Source organism: Myodes glareolus, chromosome 4 (assembly GCF_982192425.1).
Source record: "Myodes glareolus chromosome 4, mMyoGla1.1, whole genome shotgun sequence".
Classification (NCBI taxonomy): Eukaryota; Metazoa; Chordata; class Mammalia; order Rodentia; family Cricetidae; genus Myodes; species Myodes glareolus.
In genome coordinates, this window is record NC_142029.1 from 94,188,322 (window position 1) to 94,203,822 (window position 15,501).

General features: G+C 47.0%; 1 protein-coding gene across 1 annotated transcript in view; it reads left to right on the plus strand.

Annotated features, from left to right (window-relative positions):
* Positions 1 to 14,833, plus strand: part of Barx2 (BARX homeobox 2) — a 66,564-nt gene extending 51,731 nt beyond the window's left edge. The window contains exons 2-4 of the mRNA XM_048458782.3: positions 958 to 1,258; positions 6,368 to 6,452; positions 13,798 to 14,833. Of these exons, the coding sequence (XP_048314739.1) occupies positions 958 to 1,258; positions 6,368 to 6,452; positions 13,798 to 14,067 (656 nt within the window). The 3' untranslated portion in view covers positions 14,068 to 14,833. The remainder of the gene's footprint in view (positions 1 to 957; positions 1,259 to 6,367; positions 6,453 to 13,797) is intronic.
* Positions 14,834 to 15,501: the final 668 nt, after the last annotated feature.

Sequence of the window (15,501 nt, forward strand, 5' to 3'; positions counted from 1 at the left end):
CGATAGTCCAGATGCTTTAGAATTCGTCCTAGTAAGTGGGCACTGTCATGTGCACTTTACAGACTTAGATTGCTAGCTGCCAAAAAACACTTTTGCTTTGAAATCCCTATGAAGCAGTGTCAAACCAGTACATCTGTCCCTGAACCCTTGCATCTATCACCTGCCCGTGACAGACATTGTTAATCAACCCCAGAAAGTTCCAGTCTGAGACCCTTCCTTCTACAGTGCTGCTGGTAACTAGTCGTAATCAAGCCAAATTTTTATGTGAGTTAAGCATCTGTTGGTTCCCCCTTGTAAATGTGTGATTCACGACCTGATACTAAGAGCCCTGGACCTGAAGCCAGAAGACTGTGGTTTGACTTCTCTATCTGCTTTTCCTGGTTACGTTGTCTTAGGCAAGTCAACTGTTCTAGACTAGTTTGCCCTGAAATGAGGGAGTTGAGTGGGGTAATCATTAAGCATTCCCCTGCTCTGATGTCGTTATGAGTCAAGGCGCAGAGGTTTTGACTCTAAGCTGACCATGACCATAGAAGTGTTTTGTTTGTTTGTTTAGGAAATTTGAATACTGCAGGTCTGTTATTGGAATTTATAAGTACATGCTTTTAGCCTCTTGGCTACTGCTTTCTATTTTCATGGTTCCATTGATCTATATCCCTGAAACCAGAATTTAGGCGTTCACATGGGAAAGGGAGTTATTTAAATGAGAAGACTTACAAGAACCTTTCTTGGCTAAGTGGGGCACAAATGGCCTCCCACACCAAGCTGAAGCAAGACTCCATATAGTTGGCCCACCCTGCAGTTCAGGGTCTTGAGTTGCTTTTCTCTTCATTTTGCTTGCTCCGTTGAAACCTTCTGATGATCTAGAGGCCCTTTATTCATTCAGGTCTTAGCAAGGGGTTCTCTTGGGACTCCTTGTCTTTCCTGCACTTTGTGGTGACACAACTCTTTGTTTTCCAGGCTCTCCTTCCTTAAGGGCGTATCCCCTCCTCTCTGTGATCACCCGACAACCTACAGTCATCTCCCATCTGGTTCCCACCAGCCCAGGAATCACCCCCGTGCTCTCCCGCCATCCAGTCACCGAGGCTGCCGCCACCGAGACCCCTGGTGGCGAGGCATTAGCCAGCAGCGAATCTGAGACAGAACAGCCCACACAGCGCCAGAAGAAACCACGCAGGAGTCGCACCATCTTCACGGAGCTGCAGCTCATGGGCCTGGAGAAGAAATTTCAGAAACAGAAATACCTGTCCACTCCAGACAGGTGAGGGCGTAAGGAAGGCACTCTCTGTAGGTACCACCGTGGAGAAGCGTTTTGCTCTCTGTGGGGTGTGGATTCACAAAGGACACTCTCCATTCTGGCTTCCACTCTTGGTCCAGATTCTGTTCCTTTGCTCAAGTCATGTCAACTTCGGGTTAGAAGAGGCGGCCATCTAAATCTAGTGCTCAGAGCCTGAATGTAATCTTTTCTCTGTCTCTTCTACGCATCAGATAAACCTCTTCAGTGTAACAAGCAAGGGAAAGCTCTGCAAATAGTTGCCCAGGCTCTCTGCCAGGAAGCTAGCTGGGGTTTTAAAGCCTCCAACCGCTAGCATCTTGTGCAGGGGGTCTAGACCTGGCCACTGGGATGTGACTTCAGTCCTTCCTTGCCGTCTTGACACTTGGGGGACTCAGCTTGCTGGCCTGGTTTTGGGTGGGAGAGGCCAGAATTGGTCCAGGTGAGGAGGTTTCTGACTTCATAGTGTGTCCTAGCAGGGCTAAGAGCAGAGATCACTGTGGAGCGGGAGGGAAGTCTCCCCTTTCAACCCCTTTGCAGTTCATGTGGAGGTGATTGTAGCCCTTGCTTTCTGGAGAGGCCTAATGCCTCATCCTCTGTCTTTAGTATCTTAAGTACAAAATACGCAGAGAGGCATCTCTCGCCTTGTTGCCTTATCTCCTCCTGAGATGGTTAAGCTCGGGGATGAAACTATTGCTTGGGGGACTTTTCCAGACCTTTTTAAAAATCATTTTTTTTTCCTTTGCTAACTGCTTTGCCTTTATTCAGTTGACCCCAGTCCTACGAGAGAACGGGGGTAAATGTAAAGGAATGCCTGAAGTTATTTAGGACTTGTTTAGAAAACAAAACGGAAGTGCACACCCCCCCCCTTCTGGGAAAATGTCTACTGGTTCCACAAGCCTTGCTGAGGGTCTCTTGGGTGCTGGCAGGGGTCCAGGAAGCAGTACATGGAGCCCTGCTTTGAAGGACTCCACGGGGGAAGAATAGCTGCAATTGCTGTAGCATAGCGAGCCGGTACCAGGGGCAGATGCTGCCATAGAAACCCAAAGATATTGCTAAGTGTGGCAGGGAAACCTTTAAGAAGAGCTTTGGTTCCTCCATAGAGGGGATGCCCTTAAAAGGCTTAGACTCGTGTCTCCCTGGGCACGTTGTAGGAACTGAAAGCATGGGTGCCAGGAGGGTAAGAAAGACCTCAGGTGCCTGGCTGAAGAGCAAGGTTTTGCTGTTGAGGCAGTCACTGATCCGTAAGAGCCACGTTTACGTTTTAGGATATAGCTTTGGTAGCACCACAGCTGGTAATTGATGGGACAGAGAAGCCAGCTATGAAAGAATCTAGGGCTAGCTGCTGGATGTCATACTGATGGGGGGATGCTTGAAAATGGAATGGGCAGCACTGACTCTGGGTGAGGGAGAAGGGTGGAAGTTGAATGTCCTGTGGTTCCTGAATGAGGAGGGCCACTAAGAAACGAAGATGCTATTCACGGAAGCTGAAAGGCCAGGGCAGGCTGGGATTGATGGGGACAGTGACCTTCGCCTTGAACATTCACACTGAGAGTCACAGTTGGTCAGTCAGGTCTGTGGATTGGGAATTAATCCATGTGATCCCCAGGTAGCAGGTAACTAAATTTCATGTGTATGTAGGTAGAGCAGCCATCATTATTAGATGTAGCCTTGAGTATCTAAGAGTCTTTAGAAAGAATGGAAGGAAAGTTAGGCTTATTGCTCAGAAGCTAGAGAACTTTAAAGCATTAGAAACGTTCGTTCTTAATAAATCTGCTGGGGCTTCCTGATACTTGCCCCGGCATCTCTCAGGTGACCCACACAGAAGTGATTCACTCGCCTAGAGAGGAGGATACCATCTGGCTGGCATTGAGGCTGACGCCTCAACCCGCCCGCCCTCCCTCTCCGATGCTCCCTGCCTCCCTACGTGACTGGGAGCCATGAGCACTCCCTCCTCCCACAGCTCCTGCCCTCCTCCTCCTCCGTGTTTGTTTCCACGGTTTCCTAGGCGACCCATTTGAGTGAATATGCAGGGAAGTGAGAATTTGTAGTGGTGGCAGGTAACGAGAGAAAGCTGATGACAGCGAGATGCTTCCGCGGCCAGTGTGAGTCAGGGATGCATTTTTCCCAAGTGAGCTAACAGCATTTGCTAATGCCGGGGCAGAACTATGAACCTTCCACTGACTAATGCACCTGATGGCCTCAGGTGAACCAGGCTCAGGAAAACTCTGCAGGAGCCCGAGAGGACCCTTAGGACCCTCAGAGCCTAGAATGGCCCTGGCACCAGAACTGTGGCATCCCCCTGGGTTGCTGGTTCATAGAAATGACTGCTTAGGGCATGGCGCTTCATTAATGGGAAGAGCTAGGTGTGTTGGCACTGGGAACTTACTGCTTTTGTCAGTTGTCAAATGCTCAGCTGCCAGTAGCCCCTCTGCAGGGATGACCAGGTAGTATGTGTGGATGTAGTTTTAAGACAGGCTCAGCATTCCTTTGAAGGCAGATTCAATTTTTAAAATTATTATTAGAGGCTTAATTAATATACCCTATTCAGAGGTCCTGGGAGTCATGCCTGTGAACACCAAGAGTTGGCTGATACCAGGGTCAGAGTTCTTGCCAATGCTAGATCTCCTCAGGTAGAGAAATCTGCAGCTGGGGCAGCACACCTGGACTGCCTGTGGCTTAGGTTATTGAGCCTGTGCAGGCTTGCAAGAAATAGCGGCCCTAGGTCTGCAAGTGGCAAGTCTCAGAAACCTGGGAACCTTCAAGCAGCGGTGGTCACTGCTCAGGTTGATGTACAAGTCTGAACAGCTTCTCTGAGCAGGGTTGGTGCTCCAGGGAGCTTGCAGGCAAGGTGGCTCAGTTCTCTCAGATCCCACATCTCTTCATATGGTGCCCGGGTAACCACACAGGTCCCTGGCTGCAGCTTTGAGGACTAAGGGTAGGAACCTGACTAATTACCCCTTTCTCCATGTGCTCCCTGGGAGTGCTGGCTGAGCCCTCAGACGGTGGCATCTCTGTGTCCCCTTGACAGTTCTGCTTTGTAGAGAAGTGTTGTGAGGTGAGCCATTACAGAAGATGGCCCTCACGCAGAAGATGGTTCTCACAGAAGGTGGCCCTCACAGAAGGTGGTCCTCACACAGAAGGTGACCCTCACACAGAAGGTGGCCCTCACAGAAGGTGACCCTCACACAGAAGGTGACCCTCACACAGAAGGTGGTCCTCACACAGAAGGTGACCCTCACACAGAAGGTGACCCTCACACAGAAGGTGACCCTCACACAGAAGGTGGTCCTCACACAGAAGGTGACCCTCACACAGAAGGTGGCCCTCACACAGAAGGTGGTCCTCACACAGAAGGTGACCCTCACACAGAAGGTGACCCTCACACAGAAGGTGACCCTCACACAGAAGGTGACCCTCACACAGAAGGTGACCCTCACACAGAAGGTGGCCCTCACACAGAAGGTGGCCCTCACACAGAAGGTGGCCCTCACACAGAAGGTGACCCTCACACAGAAGGTGACCCTCACACAGAAGGTGACCCTCACACAGAAGGTGGCCCTCACACAGAAGGTGGCCCTCACACAGAAGGTGGCCCTCACACAGAAGGTGACCCTCACACAGAAGGTGACCCTCACACAGAAGGTGGCCCTCACACAGAAGGTGACCCTCACACAGAAGGTGACCCTCACACAGAAGGTGACCCTCACACAGAAGGTGACCCTCACACAGAAGGTGGCCCTCACACAGAAGGTGGCCCTCACACAGAAGGTGACCCTCACACAGAAGGTGACCCTCACACAGAAGGTGGCATACAAGTCAGCCAGGGGTGAATTTCATTCTCTCTCCAGGCGCCAGGAGTCAGTAAAAACAGAGCCAGAAGACTGTTTATTTCAGGCTTTTGGGGACACATGGTCTGTCACAGTTACTCCATCAAGTCTTCTGATGGAGCACAGAGGTAGCCATAAGCAATATGAAAGCAAACAAACTTATCTGTATCCCAGTAAACTTTATTTAAAAGCAAATCAAGTGTCAAGAAGAGTTTGGTTCTATTGTTGAGAAATCCCAATCTCTCTCTAAGCTTTAGATCTTTTACCTGTAAAATGGAAATAACCACACCCACTTCAGAATAATAAATCGATAGCACTGGGCAGGGGCTTATGTGTGTGTCTGGGATGCTGTCGTGCCCTGGGAACGGTTGCTGTGCTGGTGGAATTACCTCCCACACTCTCTATGGCAATGGCTTTGCTGCGAGGGCCTTTCCAAAGGCCACAGAGAGAAGCAGGGACACAATGAGTGTAGAAGGCAGGAGGGACTCTGGGTTTGATGCTTCACTGGACTCTTCACGGCTTTCCGTTAGGGCAGCTCCAGTAAGTTCCTGGGGCTGAAGAGATGGCTCAGGGGACGAGCCACTTGCTCCACAGGTGTGAGGACGAGTTCAGAGTCCCAGAACCCACATCAAAGTCAGACAGGTGCGACTCCTCCCTATAATCCCAGAATTTAGTAGGAAGAAACAAGGGATGCCCAGGGCAATGGGAGAAATCTGGGTTCAGCAAGGTACCCTGTGTCAATAAATCAAGGAGTGTGATGGAAGAGGAAGCCTGACATCGCCTTCGGGTGTCCGCACATCGCACCCAAACATGCACGCACGTAACCATATACTCATGGCGATGCAAAAATCTCTGAACCCTGCTTCTGGATTTAGCAATGTCGTAGTAGGTACTTCTGTGAGCGCATAGTGAAAGACTTGGTCTTGAGCTGGGGAGGTTGAAGTAACGTGTTCTCTGAAGAGAGCTGACAGCATGGTCCATTGGGGGACTGCTGAGTAAGAGGGGTCATGGGAGCTGAGGGGCTTGCCAGAGGTGGATCTGGACTGATGCGTGGAATTCCCACAGAAGTATAGCTTTACTTTGTATTTCCCGTGTTTGGGGATCAGAATACACGGTTTACAGAGGATCAGGGTGACGACTGAAGGCTCAGATGTCCAGGTGACAGTCTGAGATACAAAAGCCAGTGTCTGGGGCTAGCCAGTATGACCCCTCCTCTCTTACTCCCTCTTCTCTCCCTCACGCTTCCTTTGTGTCTCATGCCTTCTAGGTTGGACTTGGCCCAGTCTCTGGGACTCACTCAGCTGCAAGTGAAGACTTGGTATCAGAACCGCAGGATGAAATGGAAGAAGATGGTAAGAGAGGGCAGGGAGTCGAGCCCGGAGACCCACGCCCATCCTTATGGGAAGAACCCCACCCTGCGCTGTGGGGGGCAGGGAGGACTGGTGGCAGTTTGGTTGTTAAGACAGGAAGGTCTTCCAATGTGGTGGTTGGGAGGGAAACTGAGATTGACCTCATCCCCTAACCGGAGAGAGATTCTTTTTTTCAGTTTCCCTAGAAATCAAAGAAGAAAGCCTACAAGCTTCTCAGCTGCTATTCTGAATCCCACCTACTGGTGCTTCCAAAGAACTCTGTCCCCTCCCAGCAGTAGTGCCAGTTATAAAAAAGACACTTGTTTCTGTGCCTAGGCCCCTGAGTGCAGGAATCTTTAAAATTGGTCATAATCACCTGGGTAGAAAGATAAGTCCTTCTCTCTCTGGGGATTCTGATTTCAGAGACCCATGTGAGGGCTGGGGCCAGGCCAGGTCATTGCAAACCATGCTCTCCTCAACTAGTTCCCACCTCCCAGTGACCTGAGGCCAGAGCCCCAGCACTGTGCTCACTGCCTCGAAGTCCCACCTCTGAACATTTTGCCTTCGGCATCGAGATGTGAACACAGGTCACACCCAAACATTGCCGTTCCTCTGCTAGCCATCCTGTCCTAGGCACCATGGGAAAGACAGTAAACTATAACCCCTGCTCCCAAGAGAATTTGCTATGAAGCTGGAGGAAGAAGGCCTAGGAAGCAGCAAGGGAGTGCACAATGACCCAGGTTATTTCGTTTGAGTTGATGAGCCCCCAAAGGGTTCCGATGAGAAGCCAGCTGCAGACGGAAATTGAAAGTGCAGGAACATGAAATTCAGATAAATAGAATCATTCTAAAAATTCCATAAGGCTCTACACGCATGAAACTTACGGTGGAAACTGGGGTGGGGGTGGGTTGTCGTTCTTTGAAAGAACCAAGTTTGGGAGTGAGAGGCGCTGGGTTACATTCCCGTGCATGCCCCTCCCTGCCCATTTGGGGCCCGTCCCTTTGGTTCTTTTCCTTTTAGGCTTCACCACCTACCTCTTTCCTCATCAATCATCATCGTGGAAATCAATGTCTCCTGAGTAGCAGAGTATTGTTTAAATTGGTTATCAGCAATCTTCTCATGAGTCATTTGAATAACGAACTGACAACCAATCCTCTGGGCCAGCACCGCCCATTCCCCCGTGGGACAACGCATGCGCCTTGGGCTCTGACGCACTTGTTTTTCATCAGCCACTCTACCACTGGCACAGTGCTGGGGTAGTTGATGGTGATTTTTCAACCCTACACATCAAAATGGAAGTAACTCTACAGATTTAACCTCAGAGAACGTTCTAGGCAAACCAAACTCCTGGTCCCTTCAGGAGAGAAGAGAACCGAGCTTCTAGTTCATGTTAACGATAACATACGGACCAATTAGTTTATAACTGGTAATGGAGTCAAAGCGACAAGCTGAATCTGTCTCGTAAAACCTTAAAAAACGTTTTGTGACCCTTTGTGTTTTCATGCGGTGGCTGTGAGTGTGAGTCAGGAAGCTCCAATGGACCTTGAGAGGAGAGGAAGGTGTTGAAGGGTCAGGACAGATGGGGTGAAGAGTACAAGGGGAGGCAGAGGATGTGAAGAATAGGGGGAAGGCCATCACTAACAAATAACGTTTGGAAATACTTTGTGAAATCTAATGCTTTGAATGCTAGTTAAAATATTAACCCAAACACACAAGATATAAAAACACATTTTCAGTCAAGTCAGGGCCACGGACCTGAAAACTAAGTTACACAAAATAACCAGGGCACCAGAGAGGAAGGGATGACAGGCTTCAGAAGCAGAAGAGAAGGAAGGGCTTTGTGGGAGAGACGCCATCAAGCTGTTATCAGTGGCTGAATTGACGTGTGTCCAGTGATGGTGGGGGATGGACTGCAGGCAGAAAGTTTGGGGTGCTTAGGACCTTCAAATGGCGGGAGCCACAAAGGCTTGGCGTTCAGTTGTGAGTGTTGAGTTCTGATTCTCTCTGAACAGGGAGGCATTGAGCTCTAGATTGCTTCACAGATTTTCCGGCTAAAAACTCTTTCAAAGCTATCTCTTCAGGTACTGAGGAGGGAAGAGAAAGATAATTGGGTAATAAAGATGTCTCAAGGCTAGTAACCTAATTGGAACTGGAAAAAGATTAGTATTTGATTCTCAGACTCACTCCTGAGGCTGCCAAGGACAAAGCCAAGAGCAAGATAGGATCTCTGACGAGTTTTGACTGGTCAGCATCTGTAACCTAGAGCGGGTTGAGTAAATTTCATCTTGCACATGAGATGGGGTGCTTATCCTGTATTCTGTTTCTGTGGCGCCACATAATTCCTATCTGCCTGGAAACATCTTATTATTCAGTGATCTTTCTTCCGAAAGAGGATCCAATCCTACGCCAGAATGTGGGTGGACTATACTGTCATGCTTTTTTAAATTTATTTTTAATTAAAAAAATTGTTTTTGGTCTAGCTTTTGCGTTGTCTCTAGAGAGTCAACAGTTCGGTGACACTGTTACCGGTTGTTGCCTGTATGACCCTGGACAGGTTCTTGTGTGTCTCCTTGGTAAAACCTCACACCTACTTCACAGAGTGGTGTTAAAACTGAGGTGACATGTATAAAACACCTAGGACAGCGCTTGCCAGACAAGATACAGGCAAGGTCTATTAGCTGCCATTATTCTTGTTTGTTATCTACAAAATCCGTGTTTCCAGATAAACCGAATCTTTGGAGACCACTATCGGTAAAGTCAAAGGCTTCCAGGGCCCCTCAAGTTGCTCTTTTGGTTGAGAGAGTCCTGGGTTGTTGGTCTCCCGGTCAGAGTTTGGCACTGGGACACAGTTTGAGGCCTTGGGTCTTCAGGCTGGGGCAAACAGGAATGTGAGCGGTAACGCAGGAGAAGCCAGACATTTTCTCCTGTCAACACTGAAACTGCCATCAGTCCTGTGGTCCCCACTGTGCTGGAGGAAGGAAGCGGGAGAGCAGCAAGACTCTGAGTTCATAAGCCTGACATCTGCTGGGCAAATGCACATGAACAGGAAATATAGTGGTATGTGCTTTGTGTTCATTGCACATTAAGCAGAATCAATTGCTGGTCAGCCTGTTAGATTTGAGTGATTAGGGGTTTTAGCTTCAAGCCCAGCTCTGTCCTTGGCTCACTTTGACCCTGAAAGCCCTTTCTGTCAACTCTTTCTTGATTGGAAGAGGAAGGAAGGCAGATTCACACTTCTACACTGCCATCCTGTTCTGTTGTCTGAGGTGACTGCCTGAACACCATCTAGGTACCTCACGAAGAAAGCAATAGACCCATCCTAACAGTCTCAGCTACAGGACAGCCCCAGTTTAGAGTTCAGAGGAGGACTGCTGACGGACACAGTTAATGAAGTACCTTGTTCTAGGTGTTTTTGTGAGAGACAGAGAAGCATGGGACCTCATGCCCAGTGAGTTACCTAGCCAGTCTGGACTAAGGAACAGACTGTCTCTAGGAGCCAGTGAGGAAGCCCCCAGAGAGGGCTGCAGGGTGCATGCGAGTCCGCAGTCCTGGTGCAGGGCGGGTGCAGGATAATTGCATGTCTCAGGTGTGCTGGGAGGCAGGGGCCAGAGGTCTATGTGGAAAGCAGCCAGGAGGGTAGTTGTCTTCTAATTACTGCTTGCACTGGAATGTTCTATTCCATGTAGAAAATGGTTTGATTGTTTTGACTGTTTTTCCATGCTGTCGGAAAGCAGCCAGGTGGGGTAAATCCAAGCTGTGTGGGTGGTGTCCTCTAATTGCCGGGCTTTCCTTTGCCAATTAGGTGGCTTCCTTAGACCTGCCCTTTTCTAACTTGATTACTGCATGGGGCAACTGCTTTTTGTATAACCCCTTTCATACCCGGTGGAGCTGCTTTCAACATGTAGGTTCCGTCCTGGCACAGTCAGGCACTTTCAAAAGCACTGATGACATCAAAATCAGATACTGACTTACCCAAAGAGGAATACAGGGGTGTCGTCTCTCCAGAGGTGAATTCTGTTAATGTCTATACCTTGCTGACGATTACTTCATGTCTCCATGGGAGCTGTTTAGTTGGGTTCAAATAAGCCAAGAAGAATTGCAGCAGGAAAGAGGTGTTTGTTGAGAATACATATTCTTCTGGCCTTTGTACATGAAAACTAATGCAAATCAGATTACAGATCAACATAAGAGCTAAAACAGTAAAAGCCTTAGAAGAAAACCTAAGTAAATATTTTTGCCTTAGGACTGAACAAGGCTTTCTGATATAAGACACAAAAGCAGAGTCAACATAGAAAAGCTAAGCTGGATTTTATGAAAATGAAAACTTTTGTAGTGTGAAGGGTTTGTCACAAAGTGAGAACAATAAAGAGAGAGGAAGAAGTGAAAAAAAGAGCCCCTAGCACGGGAACAAATTTTTCAAATGTTTTATCTGATAAGAGACATGTATCTAGATTTTTTTTTTTAAAAAAAGCATCCCTTGTGATGTGTTCTAAGGAGACAATTTGAACAGACCTACCTCCAAAGCAGATGTACAAATGGTTTTCCCATTCCACATGGTTTACCCTGAGATGGTATACACACAAGAAGTAAACAGATTGGAAAAGCTGTACTTATATACTTAAGAGAAAATGTATATCAAAATTAAAAGAAAAGAAGCCCATGAATTTGCAGGAGACCAATGTGGGGAGGGATACATGAGAAGGGTTGGAGGAAAGGAATGGGGAATGATGCAATTATATTTTAAAATTTATTTTGAAAAGATGTACAAATAGCCAACAAGCCCACAGAAAGCTGCTCAACCTTGTTCACATCAGGGAAATGCAAATCAAATGAGATCCCACTTCACGTTAGCAAGGATGGCTATAATCAGGAAGTCGTAATGACAGACATTGGTGAGGAGGTGGAGACTTGAAATCCACACACATTGCTGGTTGGAACGCACAATGGTGCAGCTACTTTAGAAAAAGTCCCTAGAATGTTAATCATAAGAGTTGCCATATGATGTAGCAATTACATGTCTGGGTATAGACCTGAAAGAGATCAAAGCAGAAACTTGCAGAGATATTTGTTCACCCATGTTCATAACAGCATTATTCAGAGAGCCCAAAGGTAGGAGTAACCAAACTTTGATACAGATATAAAGTGAATATTATTTTCACTACGACATAGATGGATCTTACAAACACTGTTGTGTCAAGTGAAGCAAGCAAAGTCCACATGTTATGATTCTGTTTATACAAACTGTCCAGAATGGATTCATCTGTAAGGAAACACGAAGACTACTGATTGCCAAGGCACAAGGCAAAGAGGTTGTGGGGAGTAGGGTTTGGTGCTAATGGGGATAAGGTTTCCGGGGATAAGGTTTCTGTTGAGGATGAGGGAAATGCTCTAAAACTGCCTTGCAGCGATAGATGCCCGAGTTGGCAATTATACTAAACATTGTTGAATTGGGCAGTTTAAATACACGAAGCATGCTTGCAAATTATGTCTCAAAGCTGTTTTAATAGGAACTTAAAGTTTTAGCAAGTTGCTGTACTCATTCTTGAGGTTTAGCCTAAGAAGGTCCTTGAAGAAAGAGACAGTGTTGTTAAATACCCAGTGACTACATAGAAAGATCCTGGCAGCTGAAGTGTCAGGAGAGATTTAGAAGGTCCTCTTTTGTCCTTGAAGAAAGAGACAGGGTCAATAAATATCCAATGACTACACAGAAAGGTCCTGGCAGCTGAAGTGTCAGGGGAGATTTGCCCCTAAGGTGCTTCTGTGCAAATGGAGAAGACAGTGATAAATTAGAGATGTTCTATAGTTTGATCTAGAATGGCCCCAAAGGCCCATGTGTAGAAGGCTCCATCTCTAGCCTATAATGCTGTTGGGGGTGAAGGAATGATGGAAGATATATATGTCTTTAAGAATTTCATATATATATTTTATATTTTGTTCATATCTACCTCTTCATGCCCCTAAGTCCTATTTATATTTTAAGATATGGTCTTACATAGCTCAGCTCACCTTGAACTTGTTATATATCCACTTGCCTCTACCTCCCAAATTCTGGGATCACAGGTGTATGTCACTATGCTGAGTTTTTTTTTTTTTTATCTTTCTTCAACTTTCTGACGTGTATATTGAGAAAGGTCTGTCCATATCGTTGTCAAATGCCTGCTGCGTGCTGGGAGCCAGTGGGAGGGGCCGGCAAATATGCATGAAGAGGTGGTGCTTTGATGAAAGTTCTCATAGAGCACATGGGGAGGGCATGTGATTGACTCAGGGGAACAGGGCAGGTAGGCTTCCAAAAGATGAAATCCAGGGAGAGGCTGCCATTCAGCCACCTTCCTGGTGTCTCGTGTACACAGTGGGTTCTTTCCAGTCACCCTGTGGTAGAAGGTACTCTGAACCCCATTTTACAGATGAGGAAACCGAGACTGAGGTTCCTTAAAGAGTTTCCCAAAGACAAAGCTGGGAAGTGGCTGGAATTTAGTGGTTGCAACTCTTTTTACAGTGGTCAGCTACCTCTTTCCAGCAAGACAGGAGGATATATTTTTTAACACCTTTTCTTCTGATAACAGAAATTCTTATGAATGATCCTTGGTGAAAATTTAGAAATAGCATAATACAAAAAATGAAGTGTTATCCATGATCTCGATCCTGCAAACAAGGCAGCATATAGCTGTCTATCCTCAAAATTGAACTATGCTGTGTTATGGCTTGTTTTTAATAAAAATATATTTATAATATTTCCCAAGCAAAGACTCTCCTCTATAATAATTGTTTTGGTTATCAGAAATCTCTCTTTGGAATTGACTGTAATTATCTCACATTTAGGGTACCCACTCTAACTTTTGCTGTTATAACCAATGTTGAGTTGACTATGTTTTGCAAATCAACCGTTTTGTAGAAATAGATGAATGTTGAGAATTTATCCCAAGGAGTTTCTTTTTTAAAGGGGTTCATGTTTTAAAGCTTTTTAACTTGAATCATCAGATTTTCCAGGCTCCATCTTCACACAAAGTGTGTTTATTCTCTTGCTTGTTACAGATCTATCAGTTTGATAGTTATCACATTAGCATTTGAAGTTTAATTGCTTTCCTTACCAAAGGAGGTGACTTTTTTTTTCTGTGTCTATGATCGGGGTATTAAATGTCAAAGTATATAATGCTGCCTAAAAGTCCACTGAACATGGAAGAAGCTGACTTCAGGAGATGGTCTTAAAATACATGTGGTCAAACCCTATGGCTTTGCTATTGGCAGGAGAGACTGTACAATGCTGTGTGAGGGTGAACCAGGACAGGAAGGTGTAGGCTGAAGGGATTTCTTAGATTTAGTAATTTCTCTCTCCCTTTATCCCAAATAGGTTCTTAAAGGTGGACAAGAAGCACCCACAAAACCTAAGGGGCGTCCCAAGAAGAACTCTATTCCCACATCAGAGGAGATTGAAGCTGAAGAGAAGATGAACAGCCAGGCCCAGAGCCAAGAGCACCTGGAGTCCTTGCAGGGACACAAGGAGCCCTGTGATACCCAGGAGCCCAAAGCATGCCATGTCCCCCTGGAGGTGGCAGAACCGCCACCTCACCAGCCCCAGGAGTTGCCAGAAGCTTCTTCTGAACCCCCACCATTAAGCTAAGCTAAAGTTCTTTGGGGGAAGGGGGATACTGGGGAAAAGGGAAGAGAGAGAAGGCAAGGAGACTCAGGATAGAAGACTGCTAAAGCCAAGTCACGTGGGTGAAGGAGCGCCACCTGGCCACCTCCTCCCAGCGGCATTTTCATCTTGAGCGTTTGATGAAGACTTGTTTTCCTTGGGTCTTGCCCTTCTTGCAAGGCTGTGTTAGTCACAGATACCCCTGAGTAAGGGAGCTAGCGCCTTGGAGCTGTTTGCCCAGGCTGGGGTGATGGCTGTGGGGTTGAGTTCAGCAGCCTGTCAGTGTGACAAGCTGGGCTGGCCTGCAGAGAGGGCTGCTCTTCTCCCTCCCTGCTTCCCTCTGGGTAGCCAGTCAGCAGCACAGAGAGAGGTAGGTGGGAGCGCTTGGGAAGCCTGTCCAGGCTCCTTGCTGACTCAGCGCTTATTTCTGTAGTTTTAAGAGAATGGAATGTTTTGGGGTTCTTTTTGGAGGGTGGGGTGGGGAGGACTGTTGAAGGCAGGCAAAGAAAGAAAGAAAAGAAAAAGAAAAAAAAGGAGTTAGAGGGAGTTGCGAGTTACTAGGGACATCTCTGAGTCCTGCTTGCCTGTTTGGAGACACGCGTGCCTTTGTACCTTTATAAGATGGCCAGGTGATAAAACACTTATGAGCCTTGGTTTTCCTGCCTCATTAAGTTGCCATCCCTGAAGCTGCAAATGCAGATACGTTAAGATAACTTTTATTTTTTAATTAAAAATACATCTTTCAAGAGGATTGTCTTGTTTTCTTTTCTTTCTTTCTTATTTTGAGAAGTGTCCTATGAAAAAGAGGGTAGCCAGCTACCCTGGACCTTCCTTTCTCCATCTACAAAGCAAAAGGTTGGACCAGACCACTACCACCAAAGTACTGGAGCCACAGAAGTGAGGCTGTGGTCACGAGGCAAGGAATCTGAGCAGCGAGGCTGCCCCACGAAGCAGCCCCATGCCAGCAGCTGTAGATCTGGGACTTCAACTTCAAAAGTTGTTGTGGCCTTTAAAAATATATCAGCTTTATCTGCATGTGTGTGTGAATGCCCGCATACATGCGTATATCTCTCTCTGTCTCTCTTTGTGTCTCTGTCTCTGTGTCTCTGCCTCTCTGTCTCTCTCTCTGTCTCTGTCTCTCTCTCTCTCTCTCTCTCTCTCTGTGTGTGTGTGTGTGTGTGTGTGTGCTGCATGCTCATGCCACAGTATGTGTGTGGAGGCCAGAGGGAAAACTTGTGAGAGTCGGTTCTGTTCTTCTACCATGTGGATTCTGGTGACTGAACTCAAGTCATTAGGCTCGGAGGTGAGCAGCTTTACCTGCTCACTGACTTGCAGGCTGGCCCTGTTTTACCTTTCAAATAGCTCATTAAGTTATATGCTTTAAAAGGTCAAAACTCATTTGTATTGTTTTTTTCCCTT